A 23743-nucleotide genomic window follows, 5' to 3' on the forward strand; every position below is an offset into this window, starting at 1 on the left:
GTGAAGCAGCAGATACAAGTCCTTGAGTGCCACCTGTCCTTCTGAGATATCTGAGGAAGAGAGGGTAGGAGAGGTGCGAAGAAGGAATGGTCAGGTGCCTGGGTGACTCAGACAGTTAAGCATCTGAGTCTTGATTTCAGCTCAGGTCATGATCTCATGTTAATCAGTTCAAACCGTGCATCAGGCTCTGCGCTTGGGATTCTCTGTCTCTCTCTCGTGTTCTGTCTCTCTCTTTCTCTCTGTCCCTGCCCCTTCCCTGCTTGTGCATGCTCTCTCTCTCAGAATAAATAAATAAACTTAAAAAGAAAGAAGGAATGGTCAAAGATTCCAAGAACACGGGAAGAGTTACGGAAGCCCAAGGTCAGGTGCTGAACTGTGTGTTTTTGCAGAACAGGAGAAGTATGATCCATTTCCATTCGATCCCCTGTGCCTCATATGGGAGATTACAAAAAAAAAAAGGCTGAAAGTTGGTTAGAAAATGATTCTTCTGTTTGTTTTATTTGCCACATGACTGAGCTGTCATTTGTCTCCCTTGGAAAAGAGAAAATCATAATTTTGTGCGATTTAAATGTAGTCAGTTTTTTAAAGGAACCTAAGTGTGACACATTTCAGGAAGATGTATGGCCTGGCTTAGGCACTAAGGCAAAGTGTCAAAGTAAATCACTAAAAATTGAAGACATGATAGTCTGTGGGATGTGGCACATTACTGTCACAGCTACAAAGTGTGTTACAAAGGAGGCTTTTCCAGAAGAAATGCAAAGGCAGCACGATCCAGGAAGTGGTCTTTTGGAATTCGGTCTAGTGTCACTTTATTGCCATGTGTGGATACAATAGCAGTGCTGAGTTGCTGGCATAATTAGTGTTGGAATTGAGAAAACTCAGAGCACTTTGGCAGTGTTTGAATATATTTATTTGTATCTGTGTGAAATTATAGTTCTGTAGCTGCCGTCATTCAGCACTTCTCTTTGTCAGATACTATGAAGAATGAATTTGAATTTTGCTCCTGCCCTCTGGAAGTTTATAATTGAAAATAGTGTATATTGCCAAAAAGTGGGATGAAAATGATATTGAAGATTCTAGATGGTTCTTAGTCTTCTTTCTGATACTGTCTCTCACTAACTCATGTAAAGCTTACATAAGCTATTTTTATAATTAGTTGACGTTTTACCAATAATATATTTGACATTGGAAACAAATGGATTGACCTACTATCCAGACTTGTGAGTTTTATATTTGTTCTTTCTATCTCTCTTTTTTTATAAAGTTTTCCCTGTTGAGTTGTTTTAGAAATCATTTTAATCTGTCTAGTTCTAAAGCAGTTCCTTTCCATTGTAGATAACCTGAAAAAAATAAATCATTCTATGTAGTGTTTAGGCAGCTAGAGTGGACACATTTCATGTCTTTAAAAACTCAAAATTAGTAGTTATCCAATGGTTAAAAATAGATAAATACGAAGGAAGCTATTCATTCATTTTATTTAACTGTCAAAATATGTCATTGTATTTTTTAAGGTAGTAGTTTTGTGTCAGGCAAAGAGGAAATAGATGGTTATGTTAAAATAAAAAGTTTCCCTAAGCTGATTTCTTTTAATATTAAAAAGTTCAATATGGAGATAGGGAAAACATTCTTAAAGCCAGAATTTCAGTGAGCAGTCCTTAAATTCATGTGGATTCTGTAATTTTCCAAACCCATTTCTTCAGATTTAGAAGTCATTTCTGTACTCAATAAATGTACAGGTACATGGTAATTTGATAATCTCCTGTTTCCCTGTTCCCGGTTAGCTCATGGAATGACTAGAAGTTGATTAAAAAGAAAGATTAGGTAAGTTTTCTTCTTTTTGGTCTAAAACTCTTCCTCCTGGCCTGTGAGCGTCTCCCGTAGGGCACACGTGACAGCCCTTCAAGTGCCACATATCTGCCACACCATAACCACGTGCCACCCACGTGTAAGCCACTTACCATCCACACTGCTGTTGTCATTTTAGAGCCCCACCCCCCCCAGACTTCCTTGAATTCTTGTCTTTTCCCAAGAAGTTCTGTCTTCCTGGAATTCTTTCCTTGCTTTACATGGTCTCTTGCATCTTATCCTTTAAGGCCCATTTCAAATCCCCACCTCCCAGGGGAGCATTTTCCAGGCTCCTTCTAGTCCCTCATGGTAGTAGCTCTCATAGAAATCTATGTATTCTTCGCCTATTGTATTTTCACTCCTTAGTAGTATGCTTACTCTCCTTCTCTGACTGGCCATCTTTGAGAGCAGGGTCTCCAGCTTGTTCTTCTGTGCCCTGCTCTAGCCTGCTCTACCCTGCTCTAGCACCGGCCAGTCCCACCATAGATGTTCTGCACGTGAAATGTAGAAGTGGGAGCAAATACATGGAGACCCATGGATGTGGGCCTGTACTGTGGACCTCTTCAAATCTCATGTAGCTACAGTGGCCTATATGCCAAAGCATCAAAGGAAGCAAACCAGGTTAGGATCAGATTGGGAGGGCATCCTAGATCAGGTTTGATTCAGCAGGAAGTAGAGAACAACTTCTTTAACTGACCATTTTCAGTGAATTTTGTATCCATGATGTGTATGTTGAAAAACAGAATGATTAGTTTGGGAGTGATATAAACAATGACTGGGAGGGGGTGAGCAGGTTGGTCTCAGGAGTTAGAAGAGCAGTGTCATATTTTAGATGTTCTACTATTTGGACTAGATTTATTTATGCCTTCCTATATTTATTATTTTTTTAATTTTTTTAACGTTTATTTACTTTTGACAGAGAGAGAGAGAGAGAGAGAGCGAGCATGAGTGGGGGAGGGGCAGAGGGAGAGGAAGACACAGAATCTGAAGTAGGCTCCAGGCTCCGAACTGTCAGCACAGAGCCCAACGCGGGGCTCAAACTCACAGCGTGCGAGATCGTGACCTGAGCCGAAGTTGGGCACTCAACCTACTGAGCCACCCAGACACCCCAGTGCCTTCCTATATTTAAAAGTAGAAAGAGCCTTAAGAGAAAAGAAAAGTCACAAAAGGAAAGTAGGAAGAATTGATATTCCAAAGAGCAAAAAAATGGGATCAGATTGAAAAGTAACAAAGTTTAGATACAAAAGCATGAAAATAAGAGATGCAGATAAAAGAAGAGTTTAGAAATATAAGAATATCAATGTTATTTATTTCTTTAAAAATTGAGATTAGCCTGAAAGAGTAGATTCTTAAACTGAAGAAGCTAAATACTTAAGATTAGAAATGTTTTTGTTCTAATGTTGTTAGGTTGTATAATGTAATGACTGTGCGTATTCCTTTTTCTCATCTGATTAGTGGATCTCTTAGAGTTGAATACAACAAATGAAGTTTTCAAACAGCACAAACTGAACCAGAATGATCAGCTTCTTAGTGTTCCAGACGTCATCAACTGTCTGACAACAACTTATGATGGCCTTGAACAAATGCATAAGGATCTGGTCAATGTTCCTCTCTGTGTGGATATGTGTCTAAACTGGTTGCTCAACGTATATGACACGTAAGTTGGCCTTTTTTCTCTTTAAAATATAATCGTCAAATGAAATGTGTTGATAATGCAAAATGTGTAAATTTTGAAGTGAATTTTTTGAAAAGGTACTTCCAAAGTACTTCTCTTAGTGGAAATATACATGTTAATTGTTGTACAAGAATAACTTTCCGGGGCGCCTGGGTGGCTCAGTCGGTTGAGCGTCCGACTTCAGCTCAGGTCACGATCTCACGGTTCGGGAGTTCGAGCCCCGCGTCAGGCTCTGGGCTGTTGGCTCAGAACCTGGAGCCTGCTTCCGATTCTGTGTCTCCCTCTCCTCTCTGCCCCTCCCCCATTCATTCTCTGTCTCTCTCTGTCTCAAAAATAAATAAACATTAAAAAAAATTAAAAAAAAAAGAATAACTTTCCAAAATTTGAGCTCTTAACCAACAGTATAATGAAAAAGAATGTCCACCCATTATTTCAAGATTTTGTTTCAGTTTGTAAATGGTGTCAACTTTGTCGTATCATATTTGCTAGGGGAAACCTAATATAAATAAGTCCTATTTTCTTCTTCCAGAATGTCTTTTGGTGTGTCTTTTTTTGAAAGATAAAAATTTATATTTGTTATGAGTTAAAATAATTGACTGGCTCATAAGAATCCACTCTGCAATTTTTGTATGACAACCTAAGAGCAATTTGAATGGCAGTTAAAGGGATTTGATTTCTCTTTTGGTATTAGCTTTATTTATTGCAATAGGGGTGATGTGTTTGTATGGTATTTTAAGTAATTTATGCTATAGGACACTCTGATATCTGTAATTTAATTAGATACTCATTGTTACATAAAGAGCACTCTCAACTTCCAGCATAACTCATTCTCCATTAATTTGGCTTTTTTTGAATGTGACAGTGCATTTGTGAAATAATCAATTCTAGAAAGACCTGCTGTGGGCTGACATTTCTGAAACATTAGGAATTATTCATTCTTCTGGTAGGGGGTTAAAGTATGCAAAGATGAAATAAGAAAATGAGAACTGTTGTTTTTCTCTCAGACCCTAAAAGTTATTTTCCATTAATTAGCTGCATAAAAATTTGTGTTTCTCATCCTCTTATTTGATTTAGAGAGGAAGAAGATAGATGATAGTTTATAAATCCACACGTTTAGCAGCTGATTGATTCTGTATAAGAAGTAAATGGTGACAACAATAGCTTTAGGGATGATTTGATTAAAAATTTGTTTATCCTTTTGTTTAGAAAACTTTTTCCTCTTTCAATATTCATAAATATAACAACAAAGTGTTTTTTTTTATAAAAAAATAAATAGCTTTTGTGTACTTTAAGACTCTTAAGAAACTCACCAAAGAACAGATAGATAGCATGAATCTCAGTTATAATAATGAATGTGGGATTTACTATCTCCCTGTCTGGTATCTTTTAATACATTTTGTGTTATTGTGATTTTTTTATACTTCTAGGGTAAAATATGATTCTTGGCATTAATTCACTGTTTAGCTAATCTTCAATTTTTTAAACCTCCAAAAGAGATATTTTCTATATAGTAAATTCATCCAAAGAGCTGGTCAATGAAATGTTTTAACTACAAAGCCTGTAACTTAATTTGATGGCCTGGGAAGAATGCTAAATTCATACAGTACTTAATTAAGAAGTTCATTAAGTTCTCTAGTGGCAAGGTAGAGGTGCATATTTTGAGTAATGATTTAAAGAAGAATTGGAGAAAATGTTCAATCACCCTCCTCCAGTTCTAACACACTGCATTAGTTTGCTACGTCTGCCATAACAAAGAACCACAAACTAGGTAGCTTAATAAAAGAAATGTATTTTCTCGCAGTTTTGGAGACTAGAAGTCCAAGATCAAGGTGTCAGCAGGGTTTCTTCTGAGGCCTCTCTCCTTGGCTTATAGATGGCTGCCTTCTCTCTGCGTCTTCACATGGTCTTTCTTCTGTGTGTGTTTGTGTTCTAATCTTATAAAAACATCAGTCATACTGGATTGAGGCCTACCCTATGACCTCATTTTAAGTTAATTACCTCTCTAAAGACTGTATCTCCCAAATATAGTCACATTCTGAGGTATTAGGTGGATAGAGCTTCAATACACGAATTTTAGGAGGATATAACTCATAACATATAACACATACATCTGCTGTTTTCACTGGACAGCCTGAAGGGAATAGTGCCACTTAGGTGAGAAGGTAGAATGTGAATGTGAAATGTTGTGATTCCTATTCTAGGGAATCAAATGTTGGCATATTTCCACTTTCCATCATCAAGTGTGGACACATGGAAAATGCTACACTAAAGTACTGTTTCTTATTTAGAAAGATGGTTTCTTGAAATTTTCCATTTTAAAGGAAAAAACGCTTTTAGGATTTATTTTCCTTCCATGCCAAAGAAACATAGTGAAGATCCTGCTGGGTCCGAATGGTGTATGCATTCAGTCTGGTTTTCTATTTTGGAGAGAAATATCATGAATTAACCTAAGGGCGGGGGAAAAACCCCACAAGCACAGTTAATTATATGATGGTAGTCTCAGATGGCCAGAGTTGATTGCCCAAATTTCTCTAACAACTGTGATTTATCAGTTTGTCTAAACAAGAGTTATTAACTCTTTTCAAGTCATTAGTTTTCTTTGAGAATCCAATGGAACTATGATCTACATTATCCAATGCACTAGGACATTTTGGACCCTAATAAGTCTCTGAACTTTGGAAATGGCACCATGACCTAACCTTTCCATTCATTCAGCTATTTTGATATTCACTCATTAACCATATATTTTTTAACTGCCTTACTTTGTGTAGTGTGATACAGCCAGAACTGATATTTTCAGCTCTTGAAGTATACTCAGGCGGCTCTTGAAATAATGAGTGATACACACCCAGGAGATCAGAGGATTCTGGAAGTAGAAGTACTTTGAGGATCTTCCATTCTGCCCTCTTCATTTTACTGATTAAGAAACTGAACCAGTGAGACAAGACAATTTGTCCATAACCACCGATGCAATATATTAGTGATAGATAGGGAACTAGTTCTCGGGGTTTTTGATAATAACTTGACTATTTCTGCCGTATCACCATATCAAAGAAAAATAGTATTTTATAAGTTATATTAAGTTTAATTTTTTTTTAAGTTTTAACATGTGTCCAACTCCTAATATTATGATTTTTTTCAAAAAAAAATCTTTTCTTCCCTTGTGAATGATGAGAATCCAGATTTTTGGTTCTGGTTGCTTGGCAGCCAACCACTGCATTTTTGGCATCTCAATATCTCATCTGAAAAACTGAGATAAAAATATCTACTGTGCTTACCATACATAAGATATTTATGAAGGGCAAATGAACTACTATATGTAGAAAAGGCTTTCCAAACTATACAGATAAAATTTATTCCATTTATAAGTTCACAGCCTCACTCAGTCTTCATCTTCCCAGGTTAAAAAGTCTTCATTTTATAATCTTCCTTCTAAATTTAATAGAAATCAAAAATGTTTAAATCATGATTTGAAGCAACAGTCCGGAATGCTTGGTTTAAATATTTTTGTCCCACAGAAAATATTAACCTCATTTGCTGCAGTGTTAACTCATTTTTATACTATGCCAAGATGGATATAATTTTATAAGGTGCATATCTTTCTAGTTAAACTAGTTTCAGAAGTTACTTATGAAGACTTTCAGGGAACCAAATACTTAAATATTGGGTTATATTACTCACTAATAAATTTCTTTGTCTCCCTCTTCTCCCTCAAATCCAGATATCTTATTTAACATCGAAGCCCTCTATCATCTGGTTCCATATAACCTGGACAACTTTATCAACCATTTAGCCTGGATGCAAGTCTTTGCTACCCCTGAACGAGTCTTGTCTCCGATGCTCACACCCCTGTCTCTGTCCCCTTGCCCAGGCTTTTCCTATGATAATCAACCTTCTCCTAGGGACAGTCCAGCTATGTCATGTCTTCAGGGTCGGATTTGAGGCTTATCTTTTCTATCATATGTTGTAACTACTGAGACTAATAACTACTCAGACTAATCACTAGTCATTAATAACTAGTCAACCACAATGATCTTGTACTTGATTATTCCCACACATAAAGCTTAGTCTCCTATTTTCTTGTGCTTTTCCTGTTGTTTTCTTGTCTCCTCTCTAGCTAGTATGTGACCTTATCACAGGTGGGAATTTTATCTTGTACTTTTCTGCTGGTCCTCATGATACACAACAATGCCGGGATCACAGTACACCTTCATAACTATTAATGGTGTGATGAATGGATGATTGGCGTTTTCAGTAGTCATTTTCTTGTGTTATCGCCATAGACCGGAGGTCATCCTCTAATACGCATCAGTTGGATCTTTTTTCCCATAAGAGATTGCTTTTCCCTTAGCCACATCCATGTACCAGTCCATCCACACAGCCTTTTGTTATCTTCTGCAAGTCTGTTGTCTGACTGTCCAGAGAATAAAATTTCCTGATTTTTGGCGGGAAGAAGCCAGACATAGTCTTTTTTTCTGTGATAATTAGGAAACACCTAAAAATGTGAACTAGAAACACAATTTGTACCATGGTTCAGTTTAAGGTTAATTTGGAAGTATTTCTATAATGGTAAGAAACTGCAATGAGTATATTAACTTAGATTCTCCTTATAATGCTATATTTATTTCAGTTTAAGTGTTAGTTATCTCCTAAGTCACTTCAGAGTGTTGTGCACATGCATATTAAGTGTTTGATAAGCCTGTTGGATATGATTTAATATAGATTATAAACTCTAGGTTATTGAGCAACTGCTTTGAAAATACATTTTACTGATCTCTCAGCATGTTTTCCTTTTTTATTTATTTTGTACTTTATATGTTATGGTATATATACAGAAACTTACCTTAGTATTTATAATTTGAGAATAGAAGATATCAATTAGTATTCATAGGAGGAATATCAAGAAGAACAAGATTTAAACACAGTTTGATAATAAGAGCACCTAAAATTAAAATTACATGACACAAATATTTATCTGTTTTTGAGATAGCATGAATTACTAAATTTTATGTAATGATAAAGTTACATAGACATTTAGTCATAGGTTTTGGGTATACTGTACTTGTGTATTGGAAACATATCTTGAGAAAATTGATATTAAAAACCTAAACTGAAAACAGATCCTGAATATGGAATAATAAAGATAACAATAGAGGGTTGTTGTTGTTTTTTTTTTTTTCTGGATTGTGTGTTATTCCATAGCAAGGATCATGTTACAAATTTTTGTAGTTTCTGCATTTGCCTTTCCCCATCCCCAGGCTGAAGTACATTGGGAGATTTGATAGACAACTCTGAAATTCTTTGATAAATGACAGAATGAAGACAACTCTGTGTTTTTAAAGATAAAATTTTTCTTCTAGTTAACTTATAGTCCCTCATCGGCATAGTACAAAGCTATTTCCTGGTGTTGAGTAATTAGTGTATTTTGTATTTAATTATAATTTAATACTTCCTCAAACAGAGGTTTCACACCTGCCTAGGTAAGATCACCGACTATTAAGTTGCAATAGTAATTTTAAAAAACTGAGTTGGCAGAGATAAAAATCTATGAAGACAATAAGTTTTTAAGTATTTAACCAGTTATCAGCTCTCAGTATGCTATTCCAGTTTTCTTACATTTGATTTTAGATATATCATTATCCTTTTCTTGCCTTATTAATCTACATACATATTATATATAGCTTTAGCTATTTAATTTTTCTTTTTTATTTCTTTGAGAGAGAGAGAGCGAGAGCGAGAGCACAAGCAAGCAGGGGAGGGGCACAGGGAGAGGGAGAGCAAGAATCTCAAGCAGGCCCCATGCCCAGCATAGACCTTAATACAGAACTGTATCTCATGACCATGAGATCATGAGCTGAGCTGAAATTAAGGGTCAGACACTTAACTGACTGAGCCACCCAGGCTCCCCTTTAGCTATCTATTTTAAATCTTGCATTTGTAATTATTAACAGATATTTTCTAATTCATAGTATTTCTGAAAATATTTTTTCAGCTTTATGATTATCATTTTTATTTTACCTTCGTTTTCCTTCCTAGTTCATGTGTTACATGTAAAGTAACTTCAGGCTACGTATTCTTCCAGACTAGGTCAAACATCCTATTAAAATATGTCATGAAATTGTGGTATCGGCTTAAAATTGATTATTAAAAGTGAATAGAAAAATTGCATCTCTAATATGCAATTATTTTTTAATAGTTTACCCTCAAAAAATAGATATTCAGAAATAATTAGCCTACTGTTTGTAGCTTTAAATGCATCTAACACATTGAGATTTTTACAATTACAGGGGTCGAACTGGAAAAATAAGAGTGCAGAGTCTGAAGATTGGATTGATGTCTCTCTCCAAAGGTCTCTTAGAAGAAAAATACAGATGTATGTAAGACCTTTCCTATACGATAGTGTTTTTGTAATAATAATGATAATAACAATCAATTGGCAGCTTACTTTATATGGTTTGCTTGTAATAAGAGTTTCCATTCTTTTTAACCCTTATGTACATGTACCAGGCTAGATAAAGGGTGCCAGTTAAGAAGTGATGTGGAGTTGTGTGAAATGAGGTGAGGTGCCTCGATGGAGTAAGAACCAACTGTATATACATCTTATTTAATTCTATCACCTCAGAATGTAAGCACTGTGACTTCTGTTTTCCAGCTGAAAAAAATGACTACTGAGATGGGTTGAAAATCCAGTCAGTGGCTGAAGAGGCTGTTATGGGGCTAGAATTAGATTGTAGATTTTTCTGACTCCAAAGCCCAAGTTTTCTCTACTTCTCTATATTTCCAATGCTTGAAAAGAAATTAAGATGGACTAGAACCTTTATACTATATTTATAGGAGAACTTTGCATACTTCTAATGTCAAAAATAATCGAGATGGGCTAGAACTATTACAGACATTGACAAATAATTATATTTTATAGTGTGAGAAAATAAAAAGTGATAAAATATTTTTATTTTGTTCTGTTTTTTTTTAATTCATCAAATAAGTAAGTGGTATCCTTTTAGCTGTCAGTTCATGAAGGGTGGGCATCTTGGCATTTTGAAAGGGATGGACTGGGGAGCCAGGGACATCTGCCTTCAAATCTCAGCTTTGCCACTTAGTGGCTAAGTGACTTTGGGCCGGTTACGTGATCCCACTGAAGACCGCCAGCTAAGAGGCAATATTACTCCCATTTCACATTTCAAGAGGCTACAATTTAATGGACTTCCTTCAACTGAAGGATGAAGCTAACATTTCTCACTTTGAAAGCAATTAGGGATAATATGTGAAAAGCACCTAGAAATCACATTTGTAGCAATTGCTGCTGTGTCTCCACACTTTTACATTTTTCTGGTTTAATTTTGTCCATAAAATGTGGGTGAGTTGATCCTGCCATGCATGTCTTTAGATGTTTCTTCACAGAATATATCCGTACATTTTGGGGAGAAGGAATGTGGAGATGTTTGATCACAGGTCCTGTACATTTAATTGAGTTTTGCATCTTCTGTGAACATACATTTTTCAACAGTTTTATTTTCTGGAATGTCTGTGAGGTGATTTGGCTGCGAATTTCAGCTCTGGATCAAGATGACTTGTTTTTCTTAAAACAGTTTGACAAGAATGTCAGTGAAAAGAAATGTGGGATTTATAGGAAACAAAAGACTGATTGTAAGATCAGGAGGTGAGGTACCTTGATGGAGTCAGACCCTAGTAAACCATGCAGAAAAAAAGCTTTGCAGAAGGTTTTTGTTTGGTGGCACCTTATGTATCCAGGATTTAAATTGTCTTCAGCATCATAATTGTCAAAAATAATCATTTTCAAAGCTAAAAAGGTTATTTCTACGAGTGGGAAAGGAAAATGTTAAGGAAAGCATCACTGTGCCAGTATGAGAAAAGGACTTTTCCTCTTCTGTAGTTTGGGGTTTTCATGTGTTCCTGAAAGAATTTAGGGTTCCTTAAAAGTAACACTTACATCATGGTTCTCATCTCACTCCAAAACAGATACAAATTCAACCTCAAAGTTGATCACGAATCTTAAAATGTCAGCATGATCTGTTTTCCTAGATCAATGTTTCCCCTCCCTCTTTCCTTTTCAAGTTGATTATCAGAGAGTAACCTCAGACCAAAAGAAAGAGTTACAACACAGTGATTATAGTTATAGAGCAAAAACCAAATTCTACACAATATATGAAGGGGGTTTTTTTATTTGTGCACCTACCTTCAAGCATATTTCTGAAATGTATAATCTTTCGGCCAAGGATGGTATTTCTGCATGTCTCTACTCAGACACTCGTAATACAGTGGACACACTTCCGACAAATGTTGGCAAATGTGATACTCCGTATTATTCAACATTAAATTTTCAGATTATGGCAAGGGAAGTAGAAGCCCTGCAATGACAATTTCTGATATTTATCTTAATCCATGAAGTATGCCATTTTAGGACTTAATTAAATAAGACATCTCTTGGGTTGAAGTCCTTAAATCTTTCCTGTAAGTATTGAGACTTTGGAAACGTTCTGGGGTTTTGTTTTGTTTTTTTAACTTGAAGTCCTTAGCAACTCTGATTCCAGTTTTGATTTCCCCAGTGACATCAGAACACTTCCTCATTATTATTTCCTTTGTTAGATTAATATTGAAGACAATTTGCTCTCCAAACTCCATGGCAGAGGTGTTATTCTGAGTCAAGTGGTAGCCATCTGCACATTGATTTTGCAATAGCTAATGTCAGTGTCTTCACCCTGGTGACCCCTCCTTCTCTCTTCATGCCTTCTTGAGAATATCTCTTGATTAGGTTCTAGCAACTGCCTGACCTTGCTTATAGCTGAGTGGCTTTCTTGCTTTATCAAAACCACATTTACAAAGATCTCTTAGAATGACCTTTTGCGTCTCTTCTGTGCTGATTTGTTGGAACTTGGGTTTTAGATTGTGACCTGTCCCCACATTCTGATACTCCTTTTTGTTTATGACTAGACTATCAAAATGTGAACTTATATCAGTATTCAGAAGTATGTCAAAATGAGAAGGAATCTTACGGTTTGTGTTTTGTGTGTAGTTTTACCTTCATGGTAGCATAGTAGTACAACCGTCTTCCTCAAAAGAAGAAAGTTAGGCGTGATTGATGTCACTGAAACGTGTACTTGTCTGTGTAGAACATTATTGCTTAGGATGTCTCTTCCTAGGAATGGGTTTAAAATGCAAATCATAAGAATCCTGCATATTTTCTGGCTGTGACAGTCTTATTTTTTTTTAACGTTTATTTATGTTTGAGGGAGACACGGAGCATGAGCAGGGGAGGGGCAGAGAGAGGGAGACATAGAATGTGAAGCAGCCTCCAGGCTCTGAGCTGTCAGCACAGAGCCCGCCGTGGGGCTTGAACTCACGAGCTGCAAGACCATGACCTGAGCTGAAGTCGGACGCTTAACCAACAGCCACCCATGGGCGCCCCGATAGTCTTCTTTTTAACAAAGTAAAGGTGGGTGGGGGCTTGGACAAAATGCGTGAAGGGGAGTGGGAGATACAGGCTTCTAGTTAGGGAATGAGTAAATCACAGGAGTAAAAGGTCCACCATAAGGAATATAGTCAATGGTGTTGTAACAGCATTGTGTGGTGACAGATGGTAGCTACACTTGTGAGCATAGTGTGATATATAGAGATGTTGAATTGCTGTATTGCACACCTGCAACTAATGTAACATTGTGTGTCAACTATAGTCAAATGTTTTAAAAAGTTAGAATAAAAGAAAAATAAACAAGTAGAACTCTAACCAAATCTAACTAAACAAATGGTAATAGAAATTAAATGTATCTTCCTTAGGTTTGCTTTCTCTGTGTATGTATGCTTATAATTAAGGTGACATTTCATTATAATCACTGCGTCAGTATTACTGAGCTTGGTTCAGTTGTCTGAAAATTCACTGTTAACAGTGTTAGATTTGGCACTATTTCCCGTAAAAAAAAAAAAACCCAAAAAACAAAAATGATACATTTTGGTCTGATATTCATTTGCCAGATATTGTTTGAAAATGGCTTTTAGGATCAAGGAAGTATTTACTCCCCTTCTTTCTGTTCTTGGAAAACCTCACATGGAAAGCATTTCGAATTTTTGTGATTTTTGAATTTTCAGAACTTGGAAATTCCTTTCCAAAAACAGTATTTATTTCTATGAGAAAGTGTATCATTTTTACCTGAAATTTCTCCCTAGATAACTAACGTGATTCGTGTCCACTTGATTTTTTTTTAATCTACATCATTTAAATGACAGAACCAAAGACATTGTTTACGTAGAACGGTATAAGCAGATGGAAGTTACCCTCTTGGCTCTCCTCCTCACAGATCTCTTTAAGGAAGTGGCGGGACCAACAGAAATGTGTGACCAGAGGCAGCTTGGCCTGTTACTTCATGATGCCATCCAGATCCCTCGTCAGCTGGGCGAAGTAGCAGCTTTTGGGGGCAGTAATATCGAACCCAGTGTTCGCAGCTGCTTCCAACAGGTAAACACGAGGGATCCCTGGAACGTAGGATGTGCCAGGAATGGTACTGAGGATGTTCCTAGAACTGGCAGGGGAAACTTGGGCTGGACCCACATGGTAGAAGACGCTGGGTACCATCCCTTAAGCATGCGTTTTATTTCTTCAAGCACATGGTTCAAGGAACAGCAACCTCCTCAAGGAGATTTACTGTTTGTCAATGGATAACACCCTCAATCTTTAAAATGTGCTATGAGAGTGCTATGATTTGGCCCTGACGTTGTCCCGGCCCTCGCCTCTTACCACTCATCCTCTTGCTGTCTGCTTTCCACCCGCAGTTTTATTTACATCCTTCATTCCTGCCCTAGCATCTTTGGTCATGTGCTCTCTGTTTAGAATATTCTTCCTTACCCTTCACCGACAAACTCCATTCTCATTGCTAATCCTTATTCTTTTTTTTGGATGTTTGCTTAAATCTCACATTCTCTGAAAATCCTTCTCTGAGCCCTTCAGGTGAGGTTGTGTGTCCTTACTATATTCACCTGAATCTCCTCTGATTTCTTACGATGCTCATGAAAGCATGATTACATACCGAGTTATAGAACTAATTGGTTAGTGTTTTTTTTTCCATACGAATCTCAAAATTCTTTTTAATGCTTGCTGTATATAAAAGCATTCTAGAAATGTTGCTACTGATGTTATACGTATGTGTAAAGGAAAAGGCTACAGATATTTTGCCAAAGCATATCCAGTGATTTATTATTGCTGAGAAAAAAAATGCTCACACCATCTCTTTAAGGAGTTCTGATGTTATGGGTTATTACATTTTATAATGGCCCTTTTACTTGTTTTAGAGATATAAAAAATACCAAATGAAAATTCTAAATATGATTCTCCCATGTACTGGTTCAACCTTCACAAAAGCAGGAGAAAGATTAAATGAATGAGTTTTATAGGATTAAAATGTTTATGTGAAGATAGTACTAAAATTGTGTGATTTGGTTTTTGGGTTTTTTTTAATCTGAGTCTCTTAATGTATTGAGTTTTTTTCTCCTTCCTGTATAATTTCTGCCTTTTCTTTTTTTTAATTTTTTTTTTTTAATTTATTTTTGAGAGAGAGAGAGAGAGTGAGAGAGAGCACGCATGAGCAGGGGAGGGACAGAGAGAGAGGGAGACACAGAATCTGAAGCAGGCTCCAGGCTCTGAGCTGTCAGCACAGAGCCCGACGCGGGGCTCGAACTCACGGACTGCGAGATCACGAGCTGAGCTGAAGTCGGCTGCTTAACTGACTGAGCCACCCAGGTGCCCCTAACCTCTGCTTTTTCTAATTTTAAATTCTAAGGTTTTCTGTCCGATGAAGAGCCTTTAACGTTTTGTAATTTAACTGGCCTGGAAACAGTTTTATAACTTTTCTTTCACTTCATGTAGTCCTCAGAAGATTATAATACAACACCAGCTGCAATTTAAATGAAGGCATTTTCTTCACTTTCCATATATTTGTTTCTTTACCAGAATAACAACAAGCCAGAGATAAGTGTGAAAGAGTTTATAGATTGGATGCGTCTGGAGCCACAGTCCATGGTTTGGCTACCGGTTTTACATCGAGTGGCAGCGGCCGAAACCGCAAAACATCAGGCCAAATGCAACATCTGTAAAGAATGTCCAATTGTTGGGTTCAGGTGAGACGATCTGTCTCCAGTGGTGGCGCAAGACTATTTTCTGTCGTTTTGTTGTGACTTCAGTGTATGTCCGTCATCCCTTCCCACTGATTCCCTCTGGGGATTTGTGTCCTCAATAAATGGGATGCTTAGCATATTCATTCCGTCTATCTGAAAATGTCATTCCTTCTTATAGCCACTACATGAAACTTATCTTTTTATTATTATTATTGTTATACCACTTTGCCCCAGAAACAGAGATTTTTCTGAATTTCTATTCATATAGATCCCAGAAACGTTCATGCATGATAATTGTGTGACTCGTTATACATACATGGCTCTGATAGGATTCAGTGATGTTGTAAGGCCTTTGCAAAAATCAAACTGAGTAAGCAGAAAGCAACACTTTTTAAAAATGTATTTTAGAGAAAAATTGGAGGGGAATGGGGGAGAGGTTGAGAGAGAGAGAGAGTCTTAGAGCCCGACGTGGGGCTTGATCCCATGACCCTGGGATCATGACAGAAGCTGATATCAAGAGTCAGATGTTCAACCGACTGAGCCACCCAGGCACCCCCAGAAAGCATCATTTAAATAGTGAGAAATCATCTGATTACTTTGTTACTTCTGCCCAGTTCTAATGTGAAGTTGATGAACCCTACTGTTCACCTTCACAGGAGGAAGCTTTGTCAGGAAATTTTGAGATTCACTTCTTACTGATGGTATAAAAGTTGGATGTGTCATGATTCTAATTCTCTGCCATTTGCATTCCCATTCACACATTACAGAAAGTCTTCTGACGTGGGTATTTGTCTTCTCATCATGTTGAAACAGATGGAAACATGCTTTAGAGACTTGAATTCCAAATTTTGCTTTTTTTTTTTTTTTCCACTTGGGAGGTGGTTTTGTTAATTTCCCTTGTGAAATTCAAGATTCTCCTGGCCCTAATTTGGAGCTAAGGTACTAAGAAAAATTCCACATTTGTGGCCGGTCTGCCTTTTATTTCCATGGTGATTTGGATGAAAGTAATTCCTTACCACAAATAATTGATTTGGATTAAATAATAGACATACAAGCCAATGAACTTTCTTTTCTTCTCTCTAGGTATAGAAGCCTCAAGCATTTTAACTATGATGTCTGCCAGAGTTGCTTTTTTTCTGGTCGAACAGCAAAAGGTCACAAATTACATTACCCAATGGTGGAATATTGTATACCTGTGAGTACTGAGCCACTTCCTATTGTTTTTTTTTTTAACAACATATTTCTTTTGAATTAACTAATGTCAAAATTATTCTGTTCATTTAGACTTAACTTCTTATGGAAAAAAATCACTTTCAAGGTTACTTAACTAATTTTTTGTGTGTGGTTTTGTTTTCTTTTAAACAAATACATCTATGTTAATACATTAATTAATACAAAATAATTAATACAAAATACAAATACATTAATACAAAATAATTATAGTTTTTTCAGAAAAATTACTCTGTTACATTTTGTGTACATCTATGTTTTGATTTTTAAACTTAACTTTTTGCTAGGGACCTTTTTTCAAGAGCTCACACTGACCTACATTGAAAATGATACTATATGTTCAGAAACCATGTTTCTTTTAGACACATTTAAAATGTATTTTCAGGGGCATCTGGGTGGCTCAGTGGATTAAGTGTCAGACTCTTGATTTCAGCTTAGATCTTGATCTCAGGGTCTTGAGTTCAGGCCCTGTGCTGAGTTCTACACTGGGTATGAAGCCCACTTAAAATACATATATATACATATATTTTCGTAATTAAATGTATTTATATTAGCAAAAAAGTAGAAAATGTAAAAAAAGTAAAAAAATTCATAAATCTAGCTCCTAAATCAAATCAAATCTCTGATTTTGTTCAGATTTATTTTTATATTTACGTTATTTTGATCTTTTTTTCACTGAACACGTTGTATGGTAGTGTTACCCCCTGTTGTCACACAGTGTGATTTTTCCTAGTTACAGAATATTTGAGTGAATTACTAAAATTTAGCCACTTTCTCAAACGTATTTGGACACTTTATTTTCAACTATCTGATATTATAAACAACACTCATGAATATCTTTGTGAAAATAGCTCTTTCTGTATATTGCATAAATTACATTTCTATAGAATAAAACACTGGAAGTAAATGATCTAGGTCAATGAAATGAGTATTTTTATGGCCAAAATTCCTCATGTCAACTTATTTCCAAAAGATGTTTCTACTACTTTACATTATTATCACATTTTATTAATATTCCAGTTTTGCTAGCATTGGATATGGATTCTTGTTCCTTTGATTTAAAGCTATTTTTTTCTGAAGTATCTTCATTTTCTGTCAACAGCTATTTTTTAGCTTCCTTCCAAATAGTAAACCAAAATTTATTCATAGACTATACATTTTCTTTTGTTTAGGGAATTGAGTTACTTCTTTGGATTATAAATTGACAGAAAGGCAGCAATACTTACAAAATATACACATGTAAATCTCACAGTCTTAGGTATCTTATCTCAAATAATAGGTACCCCACATATGGAGAGGAAATCTCTAGAAAATGCTATGGAATTATAATAGATGAAATACCCATTGTGCATAATAACTTCAACTAGGAAAAAAAATCCCCCAAGAAAATTTATGAAGTACCATTTATTACTATGATTAACATATTTATTCAGTCAACAAATAAATATTGAGCACTTACCTTGTGTCAGATGCTGCTCTCAGCTCTAATTCATCAGTGTACTACCAAGATAAACAAGATTACAGTCTTTCCTGCTACTTTCCATTTAGGAGGAGGGGATGTGTGACAAGGAACAAAGAAACAAATAAATGAGATCATTACAGATTATAGTAAGCAGGCTTTAAAGAAATAACTGGATAATGAGACAGAAGATTAGAGGAGGCACTTTAGATAAAGAAATCAGGGAAGGTTGGCCTGAGAAATTATTTGAATTGCGACTGAAGGATGAGAAAGAATCAGTTGTGTAAAGAAGTCGAAAGGTATTTCAGAGAAGAAACAGCAGACACAGAAGTCTGGAAATGGGCAAGAGTTTGGCATGGTTGGAGCACAGAAGAAAGTGGAGTATATTCCACAAGAGGTCACACTAGCTATGTCATTCACACAGTGAAGATATGGAACCCCTTGTTCAAACTGTCTTACAACTTTCAGCATGGCAACAGCAGAGCACTAAGCCAAACTTAGGGAGCTTGTGAGTGTGGGACCCCTGCAACTGCACAAGTCACACATTCATGCAGATGGGAAAGAAAGAAGGGGGGAATGACACGGGAATAGAAAGAAACAAGTGTATCTGTCAGAGTGAATTTCTTCCTCCACAATAGAGAGAGTGGTAGGAGTTGAGATTAAAGAAAAAGGGGGTTATCAGATTGTGCTGAACCCTGTTGGTCATTGTAAGACATTGGAGAGAAGTATAGTATTAGTATTTGCTTGATTAGATAGGGTGCCTCGGTGGCTCAGTTGGTTAAGCATCCAAGTTTGGCTTAGATCATCGTCTTGCAGTTCATGAATTCAAATTCTGCATCTGGCTCTGTGCTGACAGTATGGAACCTGCTTGGGATTCATTCTCTCTCTCTCTCTCTCTCTCTCTCTCTCTCTCTCTCTCTGCCCTTCCCCCAATCATGCTTTCTTTCTCTTTCAGAATAGATTAATAAACTTAAAATATATATAATTGCATGATTAGATCTAGGCATTTAGGAAACTGATTATAAAAAGTTAATGTCAAAATAGGAAAAATCACAAAGTAAATATACGTTAAAAATGTATAAAAATGACTACATGTTTCAAGATGTATAAAGTAAGTAAAGATGTATATAAAATTACTACTTTTCATGGTCTTAAATACAACAATTCCTAATGATTTTGCAAAATACCCATACAATTTGAAATCTGCATCTCTTCAACAGCAGTCATTTGGCTTGAGAATCAGGGATACACTGATGTATTTCACTCTCCAACTGTCATTTTTGAATGAATTCTGTATATTACCCAAAGCTTTTCTTGTTACTTGGATTTTACAAAGCCATTGTTGTCATGTCTAAGATCACAGCTTACCCTGCTTTGTAAGGGGTGGCTTCCTTTTTGCCAATGTGCTTTGGGAGGTCCTTTGCCCCTTTTCCGGAGTTTGTGTAGTGATCTTAATAAACAACCTGCTCATAAATCATATCTTATGACAGGTTATTTTCTGTATTTGACCCCACAACCCTTGATAGAATGACTAAAAATATATTTCAATTCAAATTCAAATTGAATTTTTGAACAGTATACTCTTGAATTAATAGTAATGAATGACTACATGAACTCTTCTCCAAATTTTCTTTCTTTTCATCCACATTCTTTGGATTTTTGCTCTCCTCTTTTAAGTGAGCTTTTTGTTGTTTTTTTTAATGTTTATTTTTGAGAGAGAGAAAGAAAGAAACAGAGCATGAGCAGGGGAGGGGCAGAGATAGAGAGGGAGACACAGAATCTGAAGCAGGCTTCAGGCTCCAAGCTGTCAGCCCAGAGCCCGATGTGGGGCTCAAAACCCATGAACCGCGAGATCATGACCTGAGCCAAAGTCGGATGCTTAACTGACTGAGCCACCCAGGCACCCTTAAGTAAGCTTTTTTTATACTTCATCTATCTTTTACCCAACATTCCCTAAACTCTTTTGACGTCTGCCTTAGAAAATGAACTCAAGGGGGGCCCCTGGGCGGCTCAGTTGGTTCAGCTTCTGACTCTTTTGGTTCAGGTTATGATCTCATGGTTCGACCCCAGCATAGGGCTCTGCACTGACAGCACAGAGCCTGTTTAGGATTCTGTCTGTCTCTCTCTTTCTCTCTCTGCCCCTCCTCTGCTCTCTCTTGCTCTCTCTCTCTCTCTCTCTCTCTCTGTCTGTCTCTCTCAAAATAAATAAATTTTAAAAAATAAGAAAATGAACTGAAACATGAATTTTTCTTTTTTTATTTATTTATTTAGAGAACACGAGCAGGGGAGGGGCAGAGAGAGGGAGACAGAATCCCAAGCAGGCTTCGTGCTGTCAGCGCAGAGCCTGACACAGGGCTTGATCCCATGTACCATGAGATCATGACCCGAGCCAAAATAAGAGTCAGACACTTAACCGACTGAGCCACCCAGGCGTCCCTGAAATGTGAATTTTTCAATACAGTGATAACCACTGCTTGCGTGTAAATGGATCAGACCTTCTTGGCAGATCCTGGTGTTTCCATTTCTCATAGCGCATCTCCACTTGTGGTTGGGATGATGCTCCAGTCATATTACTGACTTCATTAGTCAGTAACAAGTGACTGTTGTTGAAAGTTTTCTGAAGGCTTATTTTAAACCCTCCAAGCTCCAGAAATATTTCTTCAAACATATCAGCTTACTGTGACAATGTTTATCTTTGGATGTAAGCAGACGAATGGTGTGTGAATTCTCTATCATAATTTATGAAGGCATTTTTTGAAATTGTTAGTAAACCATTTATAGACAGAAGTGGAGTTCTTCTTTCTCTAGCAGATGTCTTTTTTAAACTTGTCTTTCCCTCTACCACTGTATAACCCAACTTTGTCCATTTAAGAAGTTTGTGATTAGGCTCAGGTAGAATTCATCTAAAACAGCCAACATGACAAAAATTCTGTTTAATCCTTGTCTCTCCATCCCTCCAAATCCCACCCCTTCACAAAAACGTGTCAGTTTTTACATCGTGTGTAAAATCTTCCCTACCTTCTCTGGCTTCCCCTCAGGAAGACTCTGATAACATACTGGATTGTATGTTATCTTGTATTATTTTCTGTGTGGTGTTTTGGCCCTCTCAACTCTCTTAACTCCTTGAGGACAGAAATGAATCTTGCACTTTTCTTACTACGCTTAGTTAAATCTGGCTCATAAAGGCTAAATGAGCTTATATCTTATATTATAAACACTAATTACAGAATTTTAAAGCCGAAAAAGATCTAAGACATCATCTAATTCATTCTCATTTTAAAGAGAAAACTAAGTCATAGAAAAGGTGATGTGTTCAAAGTTGGTGGCCTGGATTTAGTGATTTTACTCCATTAGAGAAATATACATAATTAGGTGCATTAGCTAACTGGTTTCTGTATGCTTGCTGGAGTGTTTTATTTGTTGGGTGCTCTAGTATATAGGCATTTTGCTGTGGACTTGGAGATAGAGTGAAAATGTAATGAAGGAAAGAAAAGACCTCCATGTGGAGAAATTTAAGTTGATGTATTTTTTAAAAATGACTAAGTTTGTGGATTAAGATAATAGTCAAAATTTTTTCTTGTTACCTGTGTACTACATGTTTGAATTCAGGGATTACTATTTACTTGAAAAATAGTGACATTTTCTATTAAAGATGTTTAGATTTTAAATTTCTTTTTTATTAGAATAACAGTTTGTAATCATTTAATTTCATAGTGAAAATTACCCTGATTGTGTCTTTTAAAAGAAGATTGTGTGCTCCTGTTGGAAATAACCAAAATTTAATTCAAATTATAAACATTTTTGTATGTTAAGACATGTAAAAGATAGTCGTTTAAATTAGAGAGGATGATGCATTTCACATATGATTTATAAGAGCTTATACAATTGCTGACAGTAAGAGAGAGCTGGATAGGGTTAAATATTAAGGAGAATGGAAAATGTTTGGAATTGCTGCTGGGGACAGGCATGAGTCAACAAGGGATGAGCAAATTGATGGCTACATTGCAACAGGAGTGTAGCTGAGACTAATTGGCAAGGATTTGCACTGATTCCATCATTGCTCAGTCGCTTTGGAATTAAAAAAGATGGTAGGTGTAGTCAGAGGCCAAGGGAGTGAATGATTCTTAATGATATTGGGATTGCTTTGAGCTGTCCCCATACTGAAGAACTCCCAAATGGGGTTGAAAGGCTCAAGATCAAGATCATGGGGGGAAAGAACAGGTTTATTCATATTAAAGAAGTAGGGGCCAGGGTCAGGGTGGTTATTTTTTCCAAGTTAGAGATTTAGGACTGAACAATGTTTTGAGTCATGACAAGGTCTGAGGTGTGAACATACCCCAATATGTGGCTAATGTAGAACATAAAAGGTTTTGAGATCAGATGGCATTTAGAAGATCATCAGTATGTCTCTAGAAGTGACAGGCAGCTGTGCCTGGCCAAGTACAGTCAAAGGGGAGTGGATGGGGACATTGGTTTTAGTTGGTGAGAAGATTGAGTCTAAGGGCAAAATGCTGTAAACACTTATTCTTGGCCTTTGTGGGGGAGAGGTCATACAGCCCGTCCTGGAGAGAGGATGGTGGGGGAGACATTGTTATCACAGGAACATCAGGATTCACTGAAGAGATGGGTTGCAGTTCCTGTTAGGAATAAGATGTGGGGGAATGTGTTTATATGTCAAAGAATGCAGAGTCTATGATAACAGGGAAAGAAAGGTAACCAGGCAGAGGCTGTGAGCATCTGGTAAGGGACTGTGGTGCAGTCCACATAGAGAAAAGGAGAAATGGAGAAAGGCAATAATGAGGGTGCTTTTTCTTTGGCAAATACAGGTATTAGAACTGAAGCGTGAGTGGGGATAGGCAGATGGTTTGAGAGACGTGTTAGCTTAGGGAGAAGAGATGGGATGTTTGCAAAATTTTATTGCTAGAAAAGTCAGCAACATCAGCTATTCCAGTATTCAAATTGATGGAGTAGAATCATTACAAAATTCTCTGCGTATGTGCAAGGTTTAGACAGGACTAGTCTCACTGAAACTCACTGATGTTTCATTGAGATTTTGATAAGAAGAGGGGGAGGACAGGAAAAACATACTGCTATGGGAAACAGCTTATTACACTAAGGACACTTAAAGCACATTTGTATTGCATTTTTTAAGCAAATGCATGTTACTTTTAAAGCAATAGATTCAAGCATATTCTTGCCAACATTGTTTAATATATGGGGAAATACACCAAAGTTTCGTATTTCAGTGTTTCTAGAAACTGTAGAAAAACCCATTTTCTACTGAGAAAAAAACAGAGAAGGTTTTCTTTTAAAGTTAAAAGTGAAATCGCATTTTTCCTTTACAAACCAACTGTATGTTGTTAGCAAGAAGCAGACAAGAACAACGGGAAACACCAGAATTAGTTGTTCTG

At 36.6% G+C, this 23743-nt stretch overlaps 1 protein-coding gene across 5 annotated transcripts in view; it reads left to right on the forward strand.

Annotated features, from left to right (window-relative positions):
• Positions 1-23743, forward strand: part of UTRN (utrophin) — a 481942-nt gene that overhangs the window by 417629 nt on the left and 40570 nt on the right. For all 5 annotated transcript variants that reach the window (XM_047859243.1, XM_047859241.1, XM_047859244.1 and 2 more), the window contains 5 exons: positions 3301-3502; positions 9808-9893; positions 13834-13991; positions 15480-15646; positions 16727-16838. In XM_047859243.1, the coding sequence (XP_047715199.1) occupies positions 3301-3502; positions 9808-9893; positions 13834-13991; positions 15480-15646; positions 16727-16838 (725 nt within the window). The remainder of the gene's footprint in view (positions 1-3300; positions 3503-9807; positions 9894-13833; positions 13992-15479; positions 15647-16726; positions 16839-23743) is intronic.

The sequence above is a fragment of the Prionailurus viverrinus genome, chromosome B2 (assembly GCF_022837055.1).
Source record: "Prionailurus viverrinus isolate Anna chromosome B2, UM_Priviv_1.0, whole genome shotgun sequence".
In the NCBI taxonomy this organism is placed as follows: Eukaryota; Metazoa; Chordata; class Mammalia; order Carnivora; family Felidae; genus Prionailurus; species Prionailurus viverrinus.